This window comes from Gopherus evgoodei, chromosome 14 (genome assembly GCF_007399415.2).
Source record: "Gopherus evgoodei ecotype Sinaloan lineage chromosome 14, rGopEvg1_v1.p, whole genome shotgun sequence".
Classification (NCBI taxonomy): Eukaryota; Metazoa; Chordata; order Testudines; family Testudinidae; genus Gopherus; species Gopherus evgoodei.
In genome coordinates, this window is record NC_044335.1 from 33,244,855 (window position 1) to 33,264,609 (window position 19,755).

General features: G+C 44.4%; 1 protein-coding gene across 3 annotated transcripts in view; it reads right to left on the reverse strand.

The window, feature by feature from the left end:
- Positions 1-432: 432 nt before the first annotated feature.
- Positions 433-19,755, reverse strand: part of ERGIC3 (ERGIC and golgi 3) — a 58,580-nt gene continuing 39,257 nt past the window's right edge. For all 3 annotated transcript variants that reach the window (XM_030533091.1, XM_030533090.1, XM_030533092.1), the window contains 6 exons: positions 11,139-11,170; positions 10,565-10,661; positions 8,308-8,372; positions 3,892-4,028; positions 2,594-2,649; positions 433-1,307 (listed from right to left, as the gene is read on the reverse strand). In XM_030533091.1, the coding sequence (XP_030388951.1) occupies positions 1,228-1,307; positions 2,594-2,649; positions 3,892-4,028; positions 8,308-8,372; positions 10,565-10,661; positions 11,139-11,170 (467 nt within the window). In that variant the 3' untranslated portion in view covers positions 433-1,227. The remainder of the gene's footprint in view (positions 1,308-2,593; positions 2,650-3,891; positions 4,029-8,307; positions 8,373-10,564; positions 10,662-11,138; positions 11,171-19,755) is intronic.

Here is a 19,755-nt window from a genome sequence, read left to right on the forward strand (position 1 = left end):
GATCCTCTATAACTATATACAGAACTATAAATTACTAATTTTAAACACTAACTAGAACTACAATAAAAGAACTATATACACGATACTACACAGGAGTGAAATGCTAGGGAGGTGGAGAACAGCTAGCCATGCTCCACAGTTCCAACGACGACACGGGCGGTAAGAAGGAACTGAGGAACAGGCGGGCCAGAAGGGGTATAGAGCAGGCGCCATACCGGCGCCACTCCAGGGGGCGACCTGCCAGCCCACCGAATGTTGCTAGGGTAAAAAGTCTCTGACGAACGTGCACGCAGCGCGCGCACACCTAATTGGAATGGATATGAGCAAGCACTCGAAGAAGAACTAACCATGCCATCCTGCCTGCACACTTTGCCATTCATCATTCCCTCTGTGGTTCTTCAGACAGTTTTCGATTCATGTACCACTATGGGATCAAAGTTAATTCACCAATTTTAATAAATTAGTTAGTTACATTGAGTCACTCTACCAAATGCTTTACTAAAATCCACAGATGATATATTTTATTACAAAAGGTAAGGATATGGGGAATGAAAATACGATTCAATTTAAAAAACGGACGAAACATTTTTAAAAACAGACAAGATTGGTTCCTTACTAGCACAGATCGCTTTTCTTGCATTGAAAGAACAGTTCTGAGCATTCCTACTGCTGGAGTTTTAAGGTGCTCCTAGGCAGAGATTTATCACCTTATAACCATTTCTGGTGTGCTAGGTCTTATACCTTTTTGCCTGAGAGATTCGGCAGGGCAGGACAGGAGGGGTCAGCACATTTTGACAGACGTCTGATGCAGTATCCAGTGAGCACATTTGTAAATATTCTGAACAAAAAGGAAATAACTCCTTGGTGGCATTGCCAGAAAGTTTATTTGATGGCAACTTTAATCCATTCAGCATCTCATGACAGGATGCTCCTCCTGCAACAGCCTCAGGAGCAATTCAACGGCGATGGGCACGAAAGGCTGCCCACAGGAGGGTCTGCACAGCCTGACAAGATGGCTAATGAAAAATCCTCACCGGAACAAGGATTGAGTTGTCCTATCCATAAATCAATGCCAAACAAAGCACAAAGAGACAGTGATGGAAGGATGAGTGGGGGTGTCTGGTAATCCCAAGTATCTTCTCTTTGCGCACTCAGGGGGTCACTTGTGTCTTGATGGATTTGTTCAGTTCCTCTCTGCATTCTACATGGGCTGCAGCAATTTCATATCTACGTCGTCTTCCCAAGCTCTATTTTCTTCTGAATGGCACGAGCAGAATGATAGATCAAGGAATCAATGAGTCCTGCCACTGAAAGAAGAACAGAGAAGGATCAGCCCAGACATTCCACAAAACAGAGACGAAAATGCTTTATTGCATGGGACAAACACAGAACCCTTCCCCCAGGAGCGAAGTTCCAGCTCTAAGCACAGAGAACAGAACCCTTGCAGCTCCTTGGGAGATTGTAGAGACCCTGATCTCCTCTGATGGAGATGAGACACAGATGTGATTATACTTCTCAGGACAAAGACCATTCTCACCAAGGCAGGTGATGCATGCGCTGAAGAACAGAATGGTACCCAAAAGACAAGAGATTAAACTATTCTCACAGAATGTAAGGGGCCAGGATTCCAAGACGTTTCCTTTCGACAGATGGACCCCTACCCCTATGTGTTTCATTGTGCATATTTATTTCCAAACCTATCTGCATATCCTGAAAACCCCAACCACCCTGCTTAGAACAAGACCGAGATTCATTTGACAAAAGGAACTGCTTCTGGAAAGCATTTCCCTGGTCAGACACATTTTCTAGACAAATATGACTCAAATTTATAGTAACAACAGAGATTCTGTAATATTACTTCAACTTTGTTACTGTTTCCAATGGAAATCCGGTGTAAAATTAGCTTCTTTTAGTACTGCGACTTATGCTGAAATTAGATATTATTGTATTTATACTTTTACTGTGAATTGGATCTTTGTTAATAAATGAACTTTCATTCTCGGCCCACCCGCAAGCGATGTTAGTTAGAATCTTGTATATAGTTGTCTAACTACTATGCTAACAGTCTATCTACTACTTAACTATGAACTATTTACAACTAAAAATGACGAACAAGTACAGGAGAGCTAGGGACGTGGAGGTCAGCAAGCCGCACTCCACAGTTCCAGCAACCGACACGGCGGTAAGAAGGAACTGAGGAGCGGGTGGGCCGGCAGGGGTATATATCTGGTGCCATACTGGCGCCACTCTAGGGGGCGACCTGCCAGCCCACTGGAGTTGCTAGGGTAAAAAGTTTCTGGCAGACATGCACGCGCGGCGCGTACACCTGCCTGGAATGGATATGAGCAATCACTCGAAGAAGAATTAGATATTATTGTATTTATACTTCTACTGTGAATTGGATCTTTGTAAATAAATGAACTTTCATTCTAATGATAATTTATAGCTCCAAAGGGTGTGTGGCACCTCAGGGAAGGCAAAGAAAGCCCTAATCTCTCCCCAAAGGAGCTTCAATCCACATTTCAGTCCTAGTATGAGCAGGGTGATAAGCCTGCACATTTTAGGAAAAAAATGAAACTAAAAGCTCTCATACCTGTAAATACTCCTCCCACAATGGCACAGACTCCTGTGAGGAAGTGTGTAAAGGGCCTAGAGAGAGGAAAACAGGTTGAATAATCTCCATGAGCTCAGGTGCCATGATGACAGATCGATACCTAGACAGATCATTTGCAAGTTAGAAATCGAGAGCTTAAACAAAACAAAAAGGAAGAATTTAATGGTGAAGAAAAATGAAATCCCCAAATTCAATCTGTCCAGCTACTGGTCAGGTTCTGCCACCCTCATTCAGGCTAAGTGGTGCCGTACTTTGAAAACAGGGCCACTGCTATCAATGGCACTATTTGTGAGTGATACACAGAGGTTCTCATCCCAAATAATTTACCAGCAATGCCTGTCTGCACTGACAATGGAAAACCTCAAAACCAAACCAACCAACCAAACAAAAACCCCATGTTAATACATGATTAAGATGGAGAACCATGGAAAAAGTTAGGATATCACAAAGCTAAGTGACAAGAACTGAGCCACACTGCACAGTCTGCTTGTTTAAGGGTATATATTTAACAGAGTAATACATGTAATTAATGTACAACATAAGAGAAATAGGAACAGAAACTATGACATCCTGTGTATGCAGCTAAAACAGGAACATCAGCTTTTCAGTTTGCTGAATTCTATCTGATTAACTTCACAATCTTCATGTAGCATTAACGTGGCTGTGTTTGAGATTAACACCCCACCCCCAATATGAATGGCTTTACTCTTTTCTGCTGTACTTCCACCATTGTACAAAGATAAATGAGACTCTGCTGTGAGACAGCACCACAAAAGCTCACTTTCCAAAACTGGTAACACACAGTGCAATATGCTGTATCCTGTGAGCACATCTTCTAATATTCTAAACAAAAAAAGAATTAATTGCATGGGGATGTTGCCAGAAAGTTTATTGATGGCAACTTTAATCCATCCATCAGTACCATTCTATCATAACAGAAATGCTGTGAATTCTCCTTTAATCAGAACACTGATTTAAAACATGGCTATGTTAAACAATACACTTTCGTACCCTTTGACTGTGTTTTATTTGTTGACTACTGGTTAGAAATACTTGGTGTTTCACTGTGTGTGCCATCCCCAATATAGCTGCCTACAATAAAATACATAGACACACTACTGAAAACATCACAAAAAACAGATTTCATATACATTGTGTTACTGTCACTATAGCCCATGTTATAAAATCTCAGAAAATCTGGAGAGGTTCAGGTTGTATAAGAACTGGCCTCGTCCTTCCAAGCAGGGTGAATGAAGTGAATAGAAACACCCCCTTACCTGTGTTTCTCTGTCAGTTTCACCATCATGGGAGAAAGCTCATAGAGCACAAATACACCAGGCAGGCCCTGATCTCCTATTAGCCCATTGGCGATTTTCTCATGCCGGGTAACTGAAAACTGGTTAGTCCTCACCACCTAGCAGGAAATAAATATGGAAAATAGTGTTTAATTCGTAAAGTAACTAAAAGACTAAGTAGTGTAGACTGCACTTTGGAGCCTCTGTTGAAGGCCACCCTACCCCTAGAGGATGCTAGGGGGGGCACTCCCAGACCTAACCCTATCTTCACTGCAGACAACATCCTGCACTGCAGGACCTGCAGGATTCTAGAGAACTGAGATCCAGGAGTGAGAATGAGCCACGCACAAGTCCCCAAGCTCTTAACGATTTTTGGTCCCTAATGGTGGTGATTGTGGGTAGGAGCAAAAGTCCTCCCCATCCCCCACATCATCTTTGGAATCTTCCAGACAGTTCCTCCTCGAGAGCTGCCTGCAGCCACTGTTCCAGCACTTCTCAACCCTCCCGTAATGCTCCTCCCTGCCCTCCGGTCTTTGGTATTTTTATTCTGGTGACCTTTTGCCTCCCTGACAGCTGATAGTTCCTCCAGCCTTTGGAGGCTCTGGAGGAACCTTGGCTCTGTGGCCTGGATCTTTGTACTTAGTGCTCTGGTACTCTTGCTTCAGAGCATCAGCACTTCAAAGCCTTGTTGCTCTCTCCAGGCCTCAGTTCTTTCCTGGCAACTCTGGAGATCTCCGAACTTTGGAGCGACTTGCCTCGAGTGAGTGTTTCTTTCCTCGTTCCCTGAGCAAACGTCATCCTCTATCTTGACACATCAAGTGCTTTCATGCAACATCTACATGGCAGAAAGATGGCTATCATGTAAGAAGTATTCACTGCGTCCTCTACATAGAGGATTGGCATGCTGTGTGGCGATGTTTGCAGAATGTAGCCTGTGTACTGAACCATTATGGGAAATGTTTCCAATCGTTTCTCAGAGAATCCAGTAAGTTCAGCATGAGCCCAGACTGCAGGGCTTCAAAAGGAGAAATCCCGAAAGGGTAAGCCGGAGTTAGCTTTGACCCAACCTCCCTCGTAGGCCCAGGGGCTTAGCTTTCGCTAAAGCACTGTCTATCTTCCCATCCAAAGCAGGGAACAATGCTACAGAATGACTCCCCAACACCCTCCAGGTCTCAGTATTTGAGTTGGTTGTACCAAGCTCCCGCTAAATGGATGAGACACCACCTTGCCTCAACAGGAGATGGAGTAGGAGACAGATGCTCTCTGGATTATCACTGCGGAAGCTCCTGGGCTCACATTAGTTTTACATAAAAGCTTCCTGTGTCCCCTCTCCATATTGATTTAGGATTGAGGGATTGATCCAGGGAGCTTCAGTGTCAATCCCAATCACCAGTACAATGGGATTTCAAGTAGGAGAAGGGAGGTGGTATTACCTAGGTATATGGCAACAGTGAAATATTACTGAGGTAATGTGTCCAGTTCTACTGTCCACTCTTCAGAAAGGATCTTAAACTGGAAAGTGTTCAGAAAAGAGCTATAAGAATGTAAAAGCTGGCTAACCCCCCTTAATACATTACAAGCGGCCAGTGGGGGGGGGAGAGGGGGGGGGAGAAAACTCACTTTAAAGTAAGAGATGCGAGAAGCTCAATCTACTTAGCTTATAAAGGGTAAAGTTAAGAAGGGCTTGATCATGGGTCTATAAGTACCTACACAGGCAGAGTTCTGATCGCACAGGCTCCTCAATCTAGCAGACAAAGGCAACAAGATCCAAAGGCTAGAAGTTGAAGCTAGATAAATTCAACTGGCTATAAGGCGCAGTGGGGGGAATTAACCACTGGAAAAACTTACCAAGGGATGTGGTAGATTCTCCGTCACTTGCAGTCTTTAAATCAAGACTGAATATCTTTCTAAAAGATACATCCTAGCTCAGCTACAAGTTATGAGATTGACACAGGAATCATGAGGTGAAATTCTATGATCCATGCTAAGCACAAGGTCAGATTATATGACCATTATGGCCCCTCTGGCCTTAAAAAAAAACAATAAAAAAAATCTGTGAATCTCTAAAGCTGCCTCCAAGGCAGCAGCAACATTTTTGACTCTCATATGGGACCATATGTCAAGATCTATCAGACACTGGCTCCTAAACTTGATGCTCAACCTCCTCTGCTCAGAGTGCCTTGGCACAGCAAGGAGTCACCAGGTTGGGCAGAGCCAGGATGAGGTTTGTGGACTGCTGGCAGGCTGCTTGGGTCAGAGCTCTGGACCAAAGCTTCATAGCCACAAGACAGCCAAGGATACAGGACAGAAACCCCTTACTGGCCTGGGTGAACCCCATAACATCACATTAAGGTTCAGTACCTCTTCCAAACTTTTTGCTAGCATTAATTATTCTAACCCTGGATATTCTTGGTATCCACATAAATCCCTTTTTGAATCTTGCCACACTCTTGACCTCAACAACTTCTTGTGCAATGTGTTCCTCCATTTAATTACTCATTGTGTGAAAAAGTATTCCCTTTGATCAGTTCTGAATTTCCCATTTTTAAATTTCACTGAATGTCCCTTTGTTCTTGTGTTATCAGTCACAGAGAACAGAAGCTCCTAAGCCAAATTTCCTAGACCATGTATCTTGTCCCCTGTTATACATCATCTTTCCCAGGGAAACACTCTTTCCAATCTCTCTTCATATTTAATTGTGCAATACTGTGTGAGATGGGGTAACCAGGACAGCACATGGTATCCAGATGAGGCTGCACCATTTTTTTATATGATGTTGTCAAAACAAACGATGCAGTTACCATATGAACCTCATTTCTGATCAGTCATGTGACTCGGGCGTGATTCTCTGCATGACTTCCTTGCCCCCTAATTCCAAAGCCTTGGCCCTGCCATTTCATTTCTCCTGTGAACACAAGTGAAGCTGGGAGGAGGGCATGTAACACTGAAAGAAGAAGTTGACGGTAGGGCCTGCTTTAATGAAAGTGACAAGAAAGCAAGATTAGGTTTATTCAACCAGAGAACAATGGCCTGTTGAATAAAGTGGAGCAGGCGCTGGAGTATGGGAGATATCTAAATTAAGAACCAGGCCACACACATCTGGGACTCCCTGCCACAATCACAACAACACAGAGTTTGGCATCTGGCAAGGTCTACTGTTTTAAAGGGCAGAGGGCTGTGTCCAGAGAGGCTACTTGAGGCCTGACAAAGTCTGCAGCCTTCAAATGACCCCCTGTGCTGTAAGCTTTCATTTCTGTCGGAATACACTGCATTTTACTTGGTTCCCTTGTAACCTGGCTACAGAGTGCTTAGGGGTATGCCAGGGACTCTTAAAAGTCTTTTCACAGGGAGGACCGAATCTCACTCAACAGGTCTCATCTCATAGATTCCCTCCCTCCCCATTTCAATCCCATTAATTATTGCACAATATTCTTGTGGTATTTACATGCTACTGCAATAATATCTGTCTGAGTATCATATGAAAGCTAATAACAATTGCTTATATGGAAATATGATTACAGCAAATTATACAGGCCGTTTTAAATAAATTAATGGAGATATCCTATCTCCCAGACCTGGAAGGGACCTTCAAAGGTCATTGAGTCCAGCCCCCTGCCTTCACTAGGCAGGACCAGGTACTGATTATGCTGCAGATCCCTAAGTGGCCCCCTCAAGGATTGAACTCACAACCTTGGGTTTAGTAGGCTAATGCTCAAACCACTGAGCTATCCACTGCTTTAATCTGCCCTTGTGTGTCCTACTTCTCTCTTCCCCTCTACTCCTTCACATGATTCTCTGCCACTTGGTCCTGTTCTCCCTTACACATGCTGTCTTGCTGCTCAGACCTCTTCACCTGAACCTACTTTCCTGCAAGGTCGTCATCTTTTCCACTGGACATGGTACCAGGTTCCTCATCCCCCATTCCAGTCATTCTGCTACAACTCATGGCTCCATGCCATTGGCACCTCTAGTCTTGCTGGTGGAGCTGGAGCATGGGGACAGCTCCAATTTCCACGCCCACACTATCCTCCCTTTATGTAGCTGCAGCAGTTCCACATAATGGAAATGATTAGGTTAGCTCCTTCTTGTTTCCAGCTGCTTTTACGAGCATTCAAGCTTTTTCGCCATGGATGCCCAAGACCCACAGAAGCAGCTGGAAGCAGATACTCCATTGACGAATGGGACATAAATGGATAGTCAGAAGTAAGAGCAAACAAGTGCCCTCCAGCAAGTGCTCCACCAATCACAGTTTGAGAAGACCTTACACATTCAAAGATACAAACAAAATTAATAAAGCACAGAAGCATATAAACACAGGAGTGTTTCTGGGGTTAGGCCTGCAGAAGGAGACCAGCATCCCCAATGTGTGCACAGAGAAAAAAAACAAACAGTGCTTACCTCACCATCGACTTTCATATAGACTGTAGGGACCACTTTGACGAAGTACTGAAACATCATAGAAGCTAGTAGCAGACGACAAAGAGACATAGTGAATAACTAGAGAAGACAGAGATGTGCCCATCCTGAATTTCATTGACCCTTATTAATAAATCTTTCTTTTAAGTGCTAATGCAGATACTTTCTACAGCCACAACAGACAGCACAAGACAGACACATCATGATGAACTACCTAGATGTGTTACAGGCTGGGAGAACTCTGACTAGTCATAGTATATATAATGTGGAATAACCACAGCACAGAAAATAGACACAAAAAAGCATTGCCAAGCCACGCTGCATGGCCATGACATAGCCATGGCACACAGAATAGCTATAGTTGAGGATGGTAGTAGAAACCTGCAGCTAAGTTAAAATATGCTGATTTTCTCTAAATAGTTAGGAACTCGTCTACCTGAGAGGAGATCTCTCTCCCCATGCCATCACGGCTTAATTTAGAGGCCCCTTAGTTTAGAAGATGGGCCTGCTGGGAAAGCATTTTCCACAGAAGATACTAGCCATGGTTTGCAACAAGCGCAGGTCTGCTACTCTCCTGGATACCATGCTCACTCTTTTCCCCAGGCATTTAGGGTGAGGGTTAGATTGAGGGAAGGGAACAGATCTCTCTGAGGCAATGGTGAGATAAGATGAATCTCTAAAGGGTGAAGGGACTGTTGCACATGTTTCTTTTAAAATGTTTACGGGGCATATTTTAATTTTGGTCAAAGGCACCTAGAGCAAAGAATTGGTGCTTCAAATACAATACAAATAAATCCCTACCACCAGGCCATCGATCGTGGTCTTTTGCCACAGAGGGATTCTCAAGGGACCTTCCCCTCTGAGAGAGGCCAGAGCTTGTTTAGAAAATTCACCCTTGGGGCTGAAACTTTCCAAGCTTTGTCTCAGAGAGTGAATGGCAAAGTTCTCAGGAACTAGGAAGACTGAAGGCAGCTATTCTGCAAGGAAGATGGAAAGAGCAGCGGGCTCTTCTAGTCCTCCCCACAGCTTTTAGTCACATGCCCCATCAAGCTACCTGTGGTTCATGGTGGGCTGTAACTGAGAATTCTCCTTCTTGAGAGAAATACCCAAAGAACTGTCGTCTTTCAAAATGACTGCCATCTCCCATTGTTCTCAAGGGGACTGAGGTTACAGGCTGACTTCAGTTAAGATGCCTTCTTTCAAACTGGCCAGCATTTTCCATTGCTCCCAAAGTGAAACTAACAGCGAAAGTAAGCAGCTCTTATTAGGCCTTTTCTGCACAGGAAAGTTACCCAAGTTACACCATTATAGTTCTGCTAGTATAACTCCTCATCTGGACACTTGTATTCCACCCTAAAGAGTACCTTTTGTGATTTAGCATAAACCCCTTCCTGTGCAGCATAAACTAACCTGAAAAAGGCACTTGTATACCAGAATAAGAGAGTCCACGCAGCAGTTATACCTGTAAATAGTATCAGTTTAAATTCTCATCTTAAGTTATTCAAAAAAATATTTCCTGTGTAAACAAAGCCTCAGATGGCTGCCTCTGTGTCAGAATGTGAAAAGGAACACTCAGCCCCATTGAGCTGGAGGCAGATAAATTCCCTTCTCTAAATGGCTACCTGTAGCTTCAGTCTTATTGAGAACAGTGGGATATGGCAGCCATTTTGAAAGAGGGCAGTTTGTCATGGACTTCTCTGTAACAGAATATTATTCGTCAGCCCTTCCTGAAGGAGAAACTTTCATTTATCAGAAATAATGGCAAAAATTACTAAAGCTACTCATTGCACCAGATCTACTCACCAGAGAGGGCAAGAGGGAGGGGGAACTGCGTGCATGCGTGTGGGCAGGGGAGTGTGTATGGGCTGTTCGAGGGAAGAGGAAACTGGTGGGTGAGTTTGAGAGCATAGAGGACTGTAAGGAGGTGCACACGGCAGAAGGAATTTGGAGGACAGGAGTAAGAGAGAAACTGGGGTGCTTTAATGCTATACCAGAAAAAGACACATTTATGTAGGCCAATTTGCCCCACCCCCAAGTGGGCAATGAGTGAGCAAATGTCAGGGAGAGCAGACGTGTCATTTCTGCTAGGGCAGGAAGGCTTGCCCATTAGGCAGCACCAACAGGGTTCTCCCTGCAGCCTGTCCCAGTTGCCTTGGCTGTGCTGTAGCTCTTCACGTTGTTCTGAAACACTTATTTGATACAAAAGTTTAGAAAAAGATTCTCCTGCACATGGCTGTACCTTGCTGTGCAGTGATGTCTGTCCCATCCAGAGGGTTGACGAGGCCTGGATAATCCCTCCCAAATGAGAGACGTTTGATATAGTGCGTCATATTGATCTGAAACAGAAACACGGACACACTCAAACAGCTGGCACAACATCTACCCAGGGGCAGGATGAGGGCCCTGGAGTTTGCAGAACACGAACATCTTTCTTTGGTGAGAGACTCCAAGGGATAGGCATCTCCTCTCCCCCTCCCATGGGAAATTTCAATGTTCCTACCCACTGAGATTCCAAGGTGCAGGCAACTCCCTCCACCCTTCCCACCATGGAAGCTTCCCTCTGGGGAGAGGTTCTGAGACACAGGTGTCTCTTCCCTCCTGGTGCAGGGCAAAGAAGAGCCAACTCAGATGCAACTGCGGGGCACAGTGGGATTCTGTGCCTCCTCTCAAACAGCGCTTGTATGGCTGTTAGACATGTGGCAAGGGAAAAAAGAACGTCAGAGAAGAGCTAGAAGTTAAGAAGAAAGGAGAAATCCAGTCTTTTTAAACAACATTTTCCATCATGTCAACACACATGCTCTTGCAACACTTACGTTATCAAGTCCAAAGCTCTGTAAATCATGAACTGCAATAGAGAAACAGCATGTTAAAATAATCCAGACCATGGAACAAAGGACATATATTTGTCTCAGAAGGGAGCTCCCATCACATCTATTGCCATCTAAAGCATTAAGAAAACACCCTGGATTTCTCCCCTCTGCAGTAGGGCATCGGACAGATAAAACGACACTCAAATTCCCCCTTCCAACATTAACTAATTACCTCCAGAAGAAGGGATGGAAAGTTAGTTGAACTAGGGGGCTTATTTAAATGACACATCAGTCATCATCAGACTATCTGCCCATGACCTTTAGGAAGTAAACATGCAGGGTCTGTAGGTTGGCTAGGAGAGCTCCACTGGTGTTCGTGCTCACTTGCTGAGCTCCAACTCTAGTCCTTGCTTAGCTTCTCAGACTGTCGTAGAATGTGAAGGCAGAATAATATTCATACGCATTTTACGTGAGTGACTGAACAGAGCATCTTCCTACAGAACTGTAACCACCAAATGAAGCATCCAAACAGATTGTCTACATCCCAGTAGCAGCTAGCCCTCATCTGTCCTTCTCCACTGCAATTCTGAGCCCACAAACGGGAAAAAAGCAGAGGTAATTTACTGTAACTGGAAGTTCTTCGAGATGTGTGGTCCCTATCTGTATTCTGCATTTGGGTATGCATGCGCGCCATGAACTCTAAGTCTGGAAAATCTTACAAGCAGTGTCTATTGGCCTGCACATGCTCAGTAGGTCTCAGTTTTCTTGACTGAGGGTATAAGCGCCAGTGTGGGCTGATATCTATCCAGTTCCTCTTCTTACCACAAATCCAACAGGAACCAAAGCAGAGAGAATAAAGGGTGGGTAGTGAAATACATATAGGGACCACCCATCTCGAAGAGCCTCCAGTTACCATAAGTAACCTCCACTACTTCTTCAAGTGCTGGTCCCTATGTATATTCCATACATGGGTAACTCATAAGCAACGCTCACACTGGAGGTGGGTGCGAGGAACCCGGCAGCAAAGATGCCAATCACACTGCTGCATCTGCAGCGAATGAACGTGTAGCGTATAGTGAATGGATGGACCTCTTGCAGGGATGCTGTGGAAGTGACTTTCGCTCTTGTGGAGTGAGCCATGACACTTCCAAGGGGAGGGATGTGTGCTAACCTGTAGCACTGTAGGAGGTATCCCAAAACCCACTTAGAAATCCTTTGAGAGGATACAGATTGCCCATGTGATCTTTCTGCTATGGTGATAAAAAGTCTTGGTGACTTTCTGACTGGTTTGATTCTCTATACACAGAACACCAGGGCAAGCCAGATTTCAAGAGAGTTAAGTCTCTTCAGAAGAAGCATGGGGCTTCATATAAAAGGCAATTAAGGAGATACTTTGGTTGATGTGGAATTCAGAAACAACTTTGGGGAGAAATTTAGGATGTAAGTGAAGAGAAACCGTCTCCTTGTGAAAAAAACGTACAAGGAAGGTCTGCCATGCTGCACCCAGCTTGCTGACCCTTTTGGCCAAAATGATAGCCACCAGAAATGCAACCTTCATGGACAGGTGAGACATGCAGCATGTCACTAAGTGTTCAAATGGTGGTCTGGTGAATGTCAACAGAATGACATTAAGGTCCCATATAGGTGTAGGTTTGATATAAACCATACTGTAGCTGAGTGTCTGAAAACAGAACATCTGTCTGCTGGAGGGAGGCAGGCACTAATTGCTGCAAGGTGGACCTACAATGAACTAATGGAGAGACCCGAGCCTTTTAAGGACAAGAGATAATCTAAGATGACTGGAATACTTGCAGTAATTGGAGAATGTTGATTGTGCTGTGCCCAGGCAGAGAAAAGCCTCTGTTTGGCCAGGTAGCAGGTTCCAGTTGAATCATTCCTACTTTGGGTAAGAACAGCCTAAACAGGAAATGGGCAGAAATGCTCTATTTCTGATGCCCATCCAAACACCAGGCTGAGAGGTGGAGTGAGCCCAGACAGAGGTGTTTGATTCTGCCCTCTCTTGAGTTAGGAGATCTGGGAAGGGGCAAATCTTGGTCGGGGGTAGGAGGGAAGGAGGAGGGAAAGAGGCAGACATAGTCAGGAGCGCTGTTAACCAAAACCATCTGTGCAGTTGGGTGCTAGAATAATGACAATGGTTCTGTTGTGAAACACCTTTCTTATGACCTGCGAAAGCAGGGGAATGGGAGGAAAAGCATATCTGAGGTTGTTTGTCCAGGATAATGAGAGCATTGCCTTGGCAGCAGCAGCCCATGGCACCTTTGGAGCAATACAGGGGAAGTTTTCTGTTTGTTTGGGATACAAAGAGGTCCTATTGAGGTGTAGCCCATTGTGTGAATATTTCAGTCAGGACGGACTCGTGGATCTCCCACTTGTAGTCTGCTGAGAAGTGCCTGCTTAGGTTGTCTGCTAAGGAATTCTCAATACCTAGGAGGTAAGTGGCCTGGATAGTGATGCTGTTTTTGATGCACCAGTTCCAGAGCCTGACAGCTTGCAGGAAGAGATGTCACTCCACCCTGTTTGTTTATGTAACCCATGGTAGTGATATTGTCCAACAACACTTGGCTGTGGAGTGAGCATTTGAGTTGGAGGAAGACTTTGCATGCAAGGCAGACTGCTTTCAGTTATAGTATGTTGATTGTGTAGTCTGGCCTTCCGTGGGGTCCAGGTACCCCGAGCAGTGTGATTGTTCAGGTGGGCACCCTACCCCAGGAGAGAGGCATCTGTCACAATGGTGGCACTGGGGGATTGGAGTACTGAAGGGATGCCCACTCTCACCTTTTCTGGGATCGACCACTAGGATAAGGAGTCAATAACACTGGTGGTAATAGCCACCTTGGAGTTGATGTGATCCTTGTCTTGTAAGGAGACTGAGTGGAGCCAGGGCTGCAGACATCACAGATGAAGCCTGGTGAATGGTGTCACGTAGGTGCATCTGGCCCATATGGTCTAGAAGTGAAAGGTGCATCAAGACTGTAATTTGCAGTCTGCAGGTAATTTGTGCAAACAAGTTGCTCATTATTTGAAATCTTTGTGCGGGGGCGGAGGAGAACTCTCACTGAAATAGAGTCCAATGTCACTCCAATAAAGTTATTGTCCTCGTGGGTGATAAAATGAACTTTTCTCTGTTTATGTAAATGTGTAGGGCTGCAAGGAGCTGCATAAGAAACTCTGTTACTGAGCCCCTCCTGGTGGGAGGGGCCTACCAAGAGCCAGTCATAAGAACGGCCGTACTGGGTCAGACCAAAGGTCCATCTAGCCCAATATCTTGTCTATTGACAGTGGCCAATGCCAGGTGCCCCAGAGGTAGTGAACCTAACAGGCAATGATCAAGTGATCTCTCTCCTGCCATCCATCTCCACCCTCTGAAAAACAGAGGCTAGGGACACCATTCCTTATCCATCCTGGCTAATAGCCATTAATGGACTTGGACTTAACCTCCATGAATTTATCCAGTTCTCTTTTAAACGCCATTATAGTCCTAGCCTTCACAACCTCCTCAGGTAAGGAGTTCCACAAGTTGACTGTGCGCTGTGTGAAGAAGAACTTCCTTTTATTTGTTTTAAACCTGCTGCCTATTAATTTCATTTGGTGACCCCTAGTTCTTGTATTATGGGAATAAGTAAATAACTTTTCCTTATCTACTTTCTCCACATCACTCATGATTTTATATACCTCTGTCATATCCTCCCTTAGTCTCCTCTTTTCCAGTCATCCAAGTATGGAAAAACTGAGTAGCCTTGGCGTCTGATCTTGGCTGCCACCACAGAGAAGTTTTTTGTGAATATTCTTAGTGCTGTAACAAGTTGAAAGAGGAGGATTCGAAACTGGAAATGTTCCCGGCCCACCATAAAACGCATTAGCCTCCTAACTCGTGGGGTGAATGTCAAGAGCTGCAAACCACATCTCCTCCTGAAAGGAGGAGATTATTGATGCCACCATAATTATCTGGAATTTCAACTTTTGAACAAATAAACTGAGTTGCCAAAGGTCCAGAATGGTCTCCACCATCTGTTCTTTTTGGGGACTAGGAAATACGGGGAGTAGAGTAGAACCTTCCCTGGTGATACTGAAGTCAGATGCGTTCTATTGCCTGTCAGTGTCGGAGGGATTCTGCTTCCTGCTGAAGAATCACCTCATAGTCCCCAAAGGGGGTCTGTGAGGAGGAAAGGAGAGGAACTCTATGAAGTATCTCTGATAGATAATCTCCAAGACCCAAGTGTCTGGCAAAATCAGCTGCCAGTTGTGGGTGAACAGTGTGAGATGGCCCCCAAAAATGATGAGGGAAGAGGTGGTTGGTAGGTGGGTCTGGCCAATTCTAGAATGGCTTCATTAACCAGGAGGGCTACCTTATTTGGTCCTTGAGGTTGCAGGACATCCAGGAGTTGATGTTGCGGGTCCTGGACTTTCTCCAGTGGAATCTGGAGATCACTGGCAACCCTTTGCAGTAGCTCCTGGTACTACTGGCGTTGCAGGGGACCCCAAGTGGTCCCTGGGGAATTCATATCTGTTGGGCAGCAAGTGTAACTTCTTAAATGTCTGTCAAGGCTCGACTCTCACTGCAGAGACACAGGAGCAGCCAACACATCTGACTCATCCAAGTCTGAAAACCGCTCCTCTGGTAGCAATGGGGCCATTGGTACTGGACCTCTCCTATCAGAGGGCTGGAGGTAAGATATCTCCTGGGACACCAGAGTAGTATCCTCCTCCAGTGTAGTAATGTCTCCCAAGGGCTAGGCTGGAGAGGAGGGGAGGGGGATACATCTTGGCGTCTGGGGGGGTTCTGGCAGTCAAGTCTGATGGAACTAGTGCATCCCAGGAAACAGAGCAGTCTTTGGTCAAATGAGGTGGTACCAATGATAAATTGGACCTGCACTTGTGGATGGAACTGGTGAACGTTGGTCCTTACCTTTTGGTATTGGGGTGACCATTGGAACTGGTGGATTTTTCTTTCTAAACACTTTACCCTCCAATCTGGGGGCTTTTCGGGAAAGCTGGTTCCTTAAGGTTTGCATATAAAGGCTCATCCAACTCGATGGATTTGGGGCTGGGGTGGTCAGTTGAGGCTGACTGGGGGGGGGTGTGTCTCCCTGGCCCAGATAGGACGGGGGCCTCACAGAATCCTCCATCAGGTGTTTTCTCAAGCGACACTCACAAGCTTCTCAAATTCTGGCTGGGAACAAACAAGAAATACTGCACTTTGCAGAAACATGTGTCTCACCCAGACAGTAGAGGCAGCGCTGATGGTTGTTGTTAATGCAGAAGGAGTGAGGGCAAGAGACACAAGTCTTGAAACCTGGGTCTCTGGGCACAGTCCCAGACCCAGGGAGGAAATTCCCAGCCAGGAAAAACTTACTATACAAACTATACTACTGAACTATAAATTTTAACTAGCTAAGAAGAATAAAACTATTTACAAATGTATTTACAGGTTCTACAAACGAGCTGAGGGAAGAAAGGACAGGATTCCACTCAGGTGCAGTGGTAAGAAGGAACTGGTGAGGTGTCAGTTGGGAACACAAGGAGACCTCCTGCACATGTGGGCCAACAGATTCTGCTTGTAAGAATTTCTGGACTCAGGCACAGGGCGCACATGTGTACCCACGTGTGGAAGACACATAGGGACCAGCACTCAAAGAAAAAGTATCTGTGTAGACTGTCTGTGTTCTGACTTTGGGTGGTTACCAGCATCTGACTTGATCTGAACTAATTTTATCATTGCTAGACCTTGAATACAAGCCTACTCTCTCTGTTTCTCCTGGTTTCCAGCACACTTTGACACCACATTACTGGGAGCACTGTTAAACCAGAAACAGCATGATGCACTTCATTTATACCTTTGTCCACATGAAAGGGAATCAAACAGTTGCCCAACTTCAGCTTTCTCCTCTTAGGCTAACAAGCTGTGGTTGCAGAGTGAGGGTACAGCTTATGTCTAAATTCCTGAATATCTCTCATTAAGTGTATCCATCAGGATTTACAAAGGAGCTATAAAAATTAAAACACAATATATAACAAATGGAAGAAAGGGGAAATTAACAGCAATTAATATAATTCACAAGTTAGGAATTGCAGAAAACTGATGAGGGAAGCAAAGGCACACAAGGAGAAATCTATGGACAGCAGAGTTAAGGACAACAAGGAGTTTCTAAAATATATTAAAAACAAAAAGAATCCTGGCAACGGTATTGGTCCATTATTAGATGGAAATTGTAGAAGTATCAGTAATAATGTTGAAAAGGAAAAAGGTTTCAATAAATACTTCTGTTCTGTATTTGGGGGAAAAACAGATGATATAGTCTCACTATATGGTGATAACACTCTTTCCATTCCACTAATATCTGTGAAAGATGTTAAATCAGCAGCTACTGAAGTTAGACATTTCTGAATCAGCAGGTCCAGATAATTTGCATCCAAGAGTTTTAAAAGAGGCCGAGGAGCAAGCTGGACCATTAACGTTTACTTTCAATAAGTCTTGGAGCAACTGAGGAATTCCAGAAGAATGGAAGAAAGCTAATCTGCTAATTTTAAAAAGGGTAAATGAGATATAACCAGAGTAATTAGGAAATCAATCCCAGACAAGAAAATAAAGTGGTTGATATAGGACTCGATTAATGATGAATTCAAGGAGGATTATGTAAAAGCAGCAAAGGGTCCTGTGGCACCTTATAGACTAACAGACGTTTTGGAGCATGAGCTTTCGTGGGTGAATACCCACTTCGTCAGATGCATGTAGTGGAAATTTCCAGGGGCAGGTATATATATGCAGGCAAGCTAGAGATAATGAGGTAGTTCAGTCAGGGAGGATTATGTAATTAATGCAAATCAATTTTGGCTTATGGAAAATAGATCCTGTCAAAGTAACTTGGTATCTTTTTTTATGAGGTTACAAGTTTGGATGATAATGGTAATAATGTTTATCTAATATGCTAAGACTTCTGTAAGGCATTTGACTTGATGCTGCATGACATTTGGACTGAACACACTAGAATGACATCTGGCATAGATTAAATGGATTAAAAGATGGATAACAGATCTCAATATCTAATCGTAAATGGGGAATCGTCATCAAGCGGTTGTGTGTTCAGTGGGGTCCCACAGGGATCAGTTCCTGGCCTTACACTATTTAACACTTTTATTAGCCACCTGTAGGAAAACAATATCATCACTGACAAAGTTTGAGGATGACACAATAATTGCGGGAGTAGTAAATAATGAAGAGGACAGGTCACTGATTTAGAGAGATCGGGATCGCTTGGTAAACTGGGGGCAAACACTATGTGTTTTAATATGGTGAAATGTAAATGTAAACATCTAGGAACAAAGAACGTAGATCATACTTGCAGGATGGGGGTGTCTCTCCTGGGAAGCAGTAACTCTGAAAAAGATTTGGGAATCATGGTGGATAATCAGCTGAAGATGAACTCACAGTGTGATATTGTGGCCAAAAGAGCGAATGTGATCCCGTGTTTATACTCCAGAAGGAGTATAGATGTTATTTTATCTTTACATTTGGCACTGGTGCTACTGGTACTGGAACATTGTGTCCAATTCTGGTGCCCACAATTCAAAAGATATATTGATAAATTGGAGCATGTTCAAAGAGAATGAGACACAAGAATCATTAAAGGATTACAAAAGCTGCCTTATATGGATAAACTGAATAGTTTGAGCTCCTTGAGTCTAACAAAGAGAAGGGTATAAGATCATGTAATGGCTGGAAGATGAAGCTAGACCAATACAGGCCCAGGTAGGGACCATCAAATTGTGGAAGTAAATGTTCGGTTGTGCAGGTGGTATCAGAAAGAGGGCTTTGGATTCTTCAACCACGGGATATTGTTCCCGGAAGGAGAATTGCTAGGAAGAGATGGGAACCACCTAACGAAGAGAGGGAAGAGCATATCTGCAGTCAGAGCATACTTGCTAACCTAGAGAGGAGGGCTTTAAACTAGCTTGCTGGGGGATGAAGACCTAAGCCCTGAGATAAGTGGGGAAGTGCGATACCGGGAGGAAACACAAGGAGGAGAGTACAATGGGGAAGGCCTCCTGATTCACACTGAGAAAGTAGGGCAATCGGCTAATTATTTTAGGTGCCTATATATGAACGCAAGAAGCCTGGGAAACAAGCAGGAAAAATTGGAAGTCCTGGCACAGTCAAGGAACTATGATGTGACTGAAATAACAGAGAATTGGTGGGGTAACTCACGTGACTGGAGCACGGTCATGGATGGGTATAAACTACTCAGGAAGGACAGGCAGAGGAGAAAAGGTGGAGAAGTTGCACTGTATACAAGAGAGCAGTATGACTGTTCAGAGCTCCAGTATGAAACTGGAGAAAAGCCTGTTGAGAGTCTTTGGGTTAAGTTAAAAGATGAGAGCAACAAGGGTGATGTCGTGGTGGACATCTGCTATAGACCACCAGACCAGGAGGATGAAGTAGACGAGGCTTTCTTTGGACAACTAACAGAAGTTACCAGATCACAGGCCCTGGTTCTTCTGGGGACTTCAATCACCCTAACATCTGCTGGGAGAGCAATACATCAGTGCACCAAAAATCCGGGAAGTTTTTGGAGAGTGTTGGGAACAACTTCCTGATGCAACT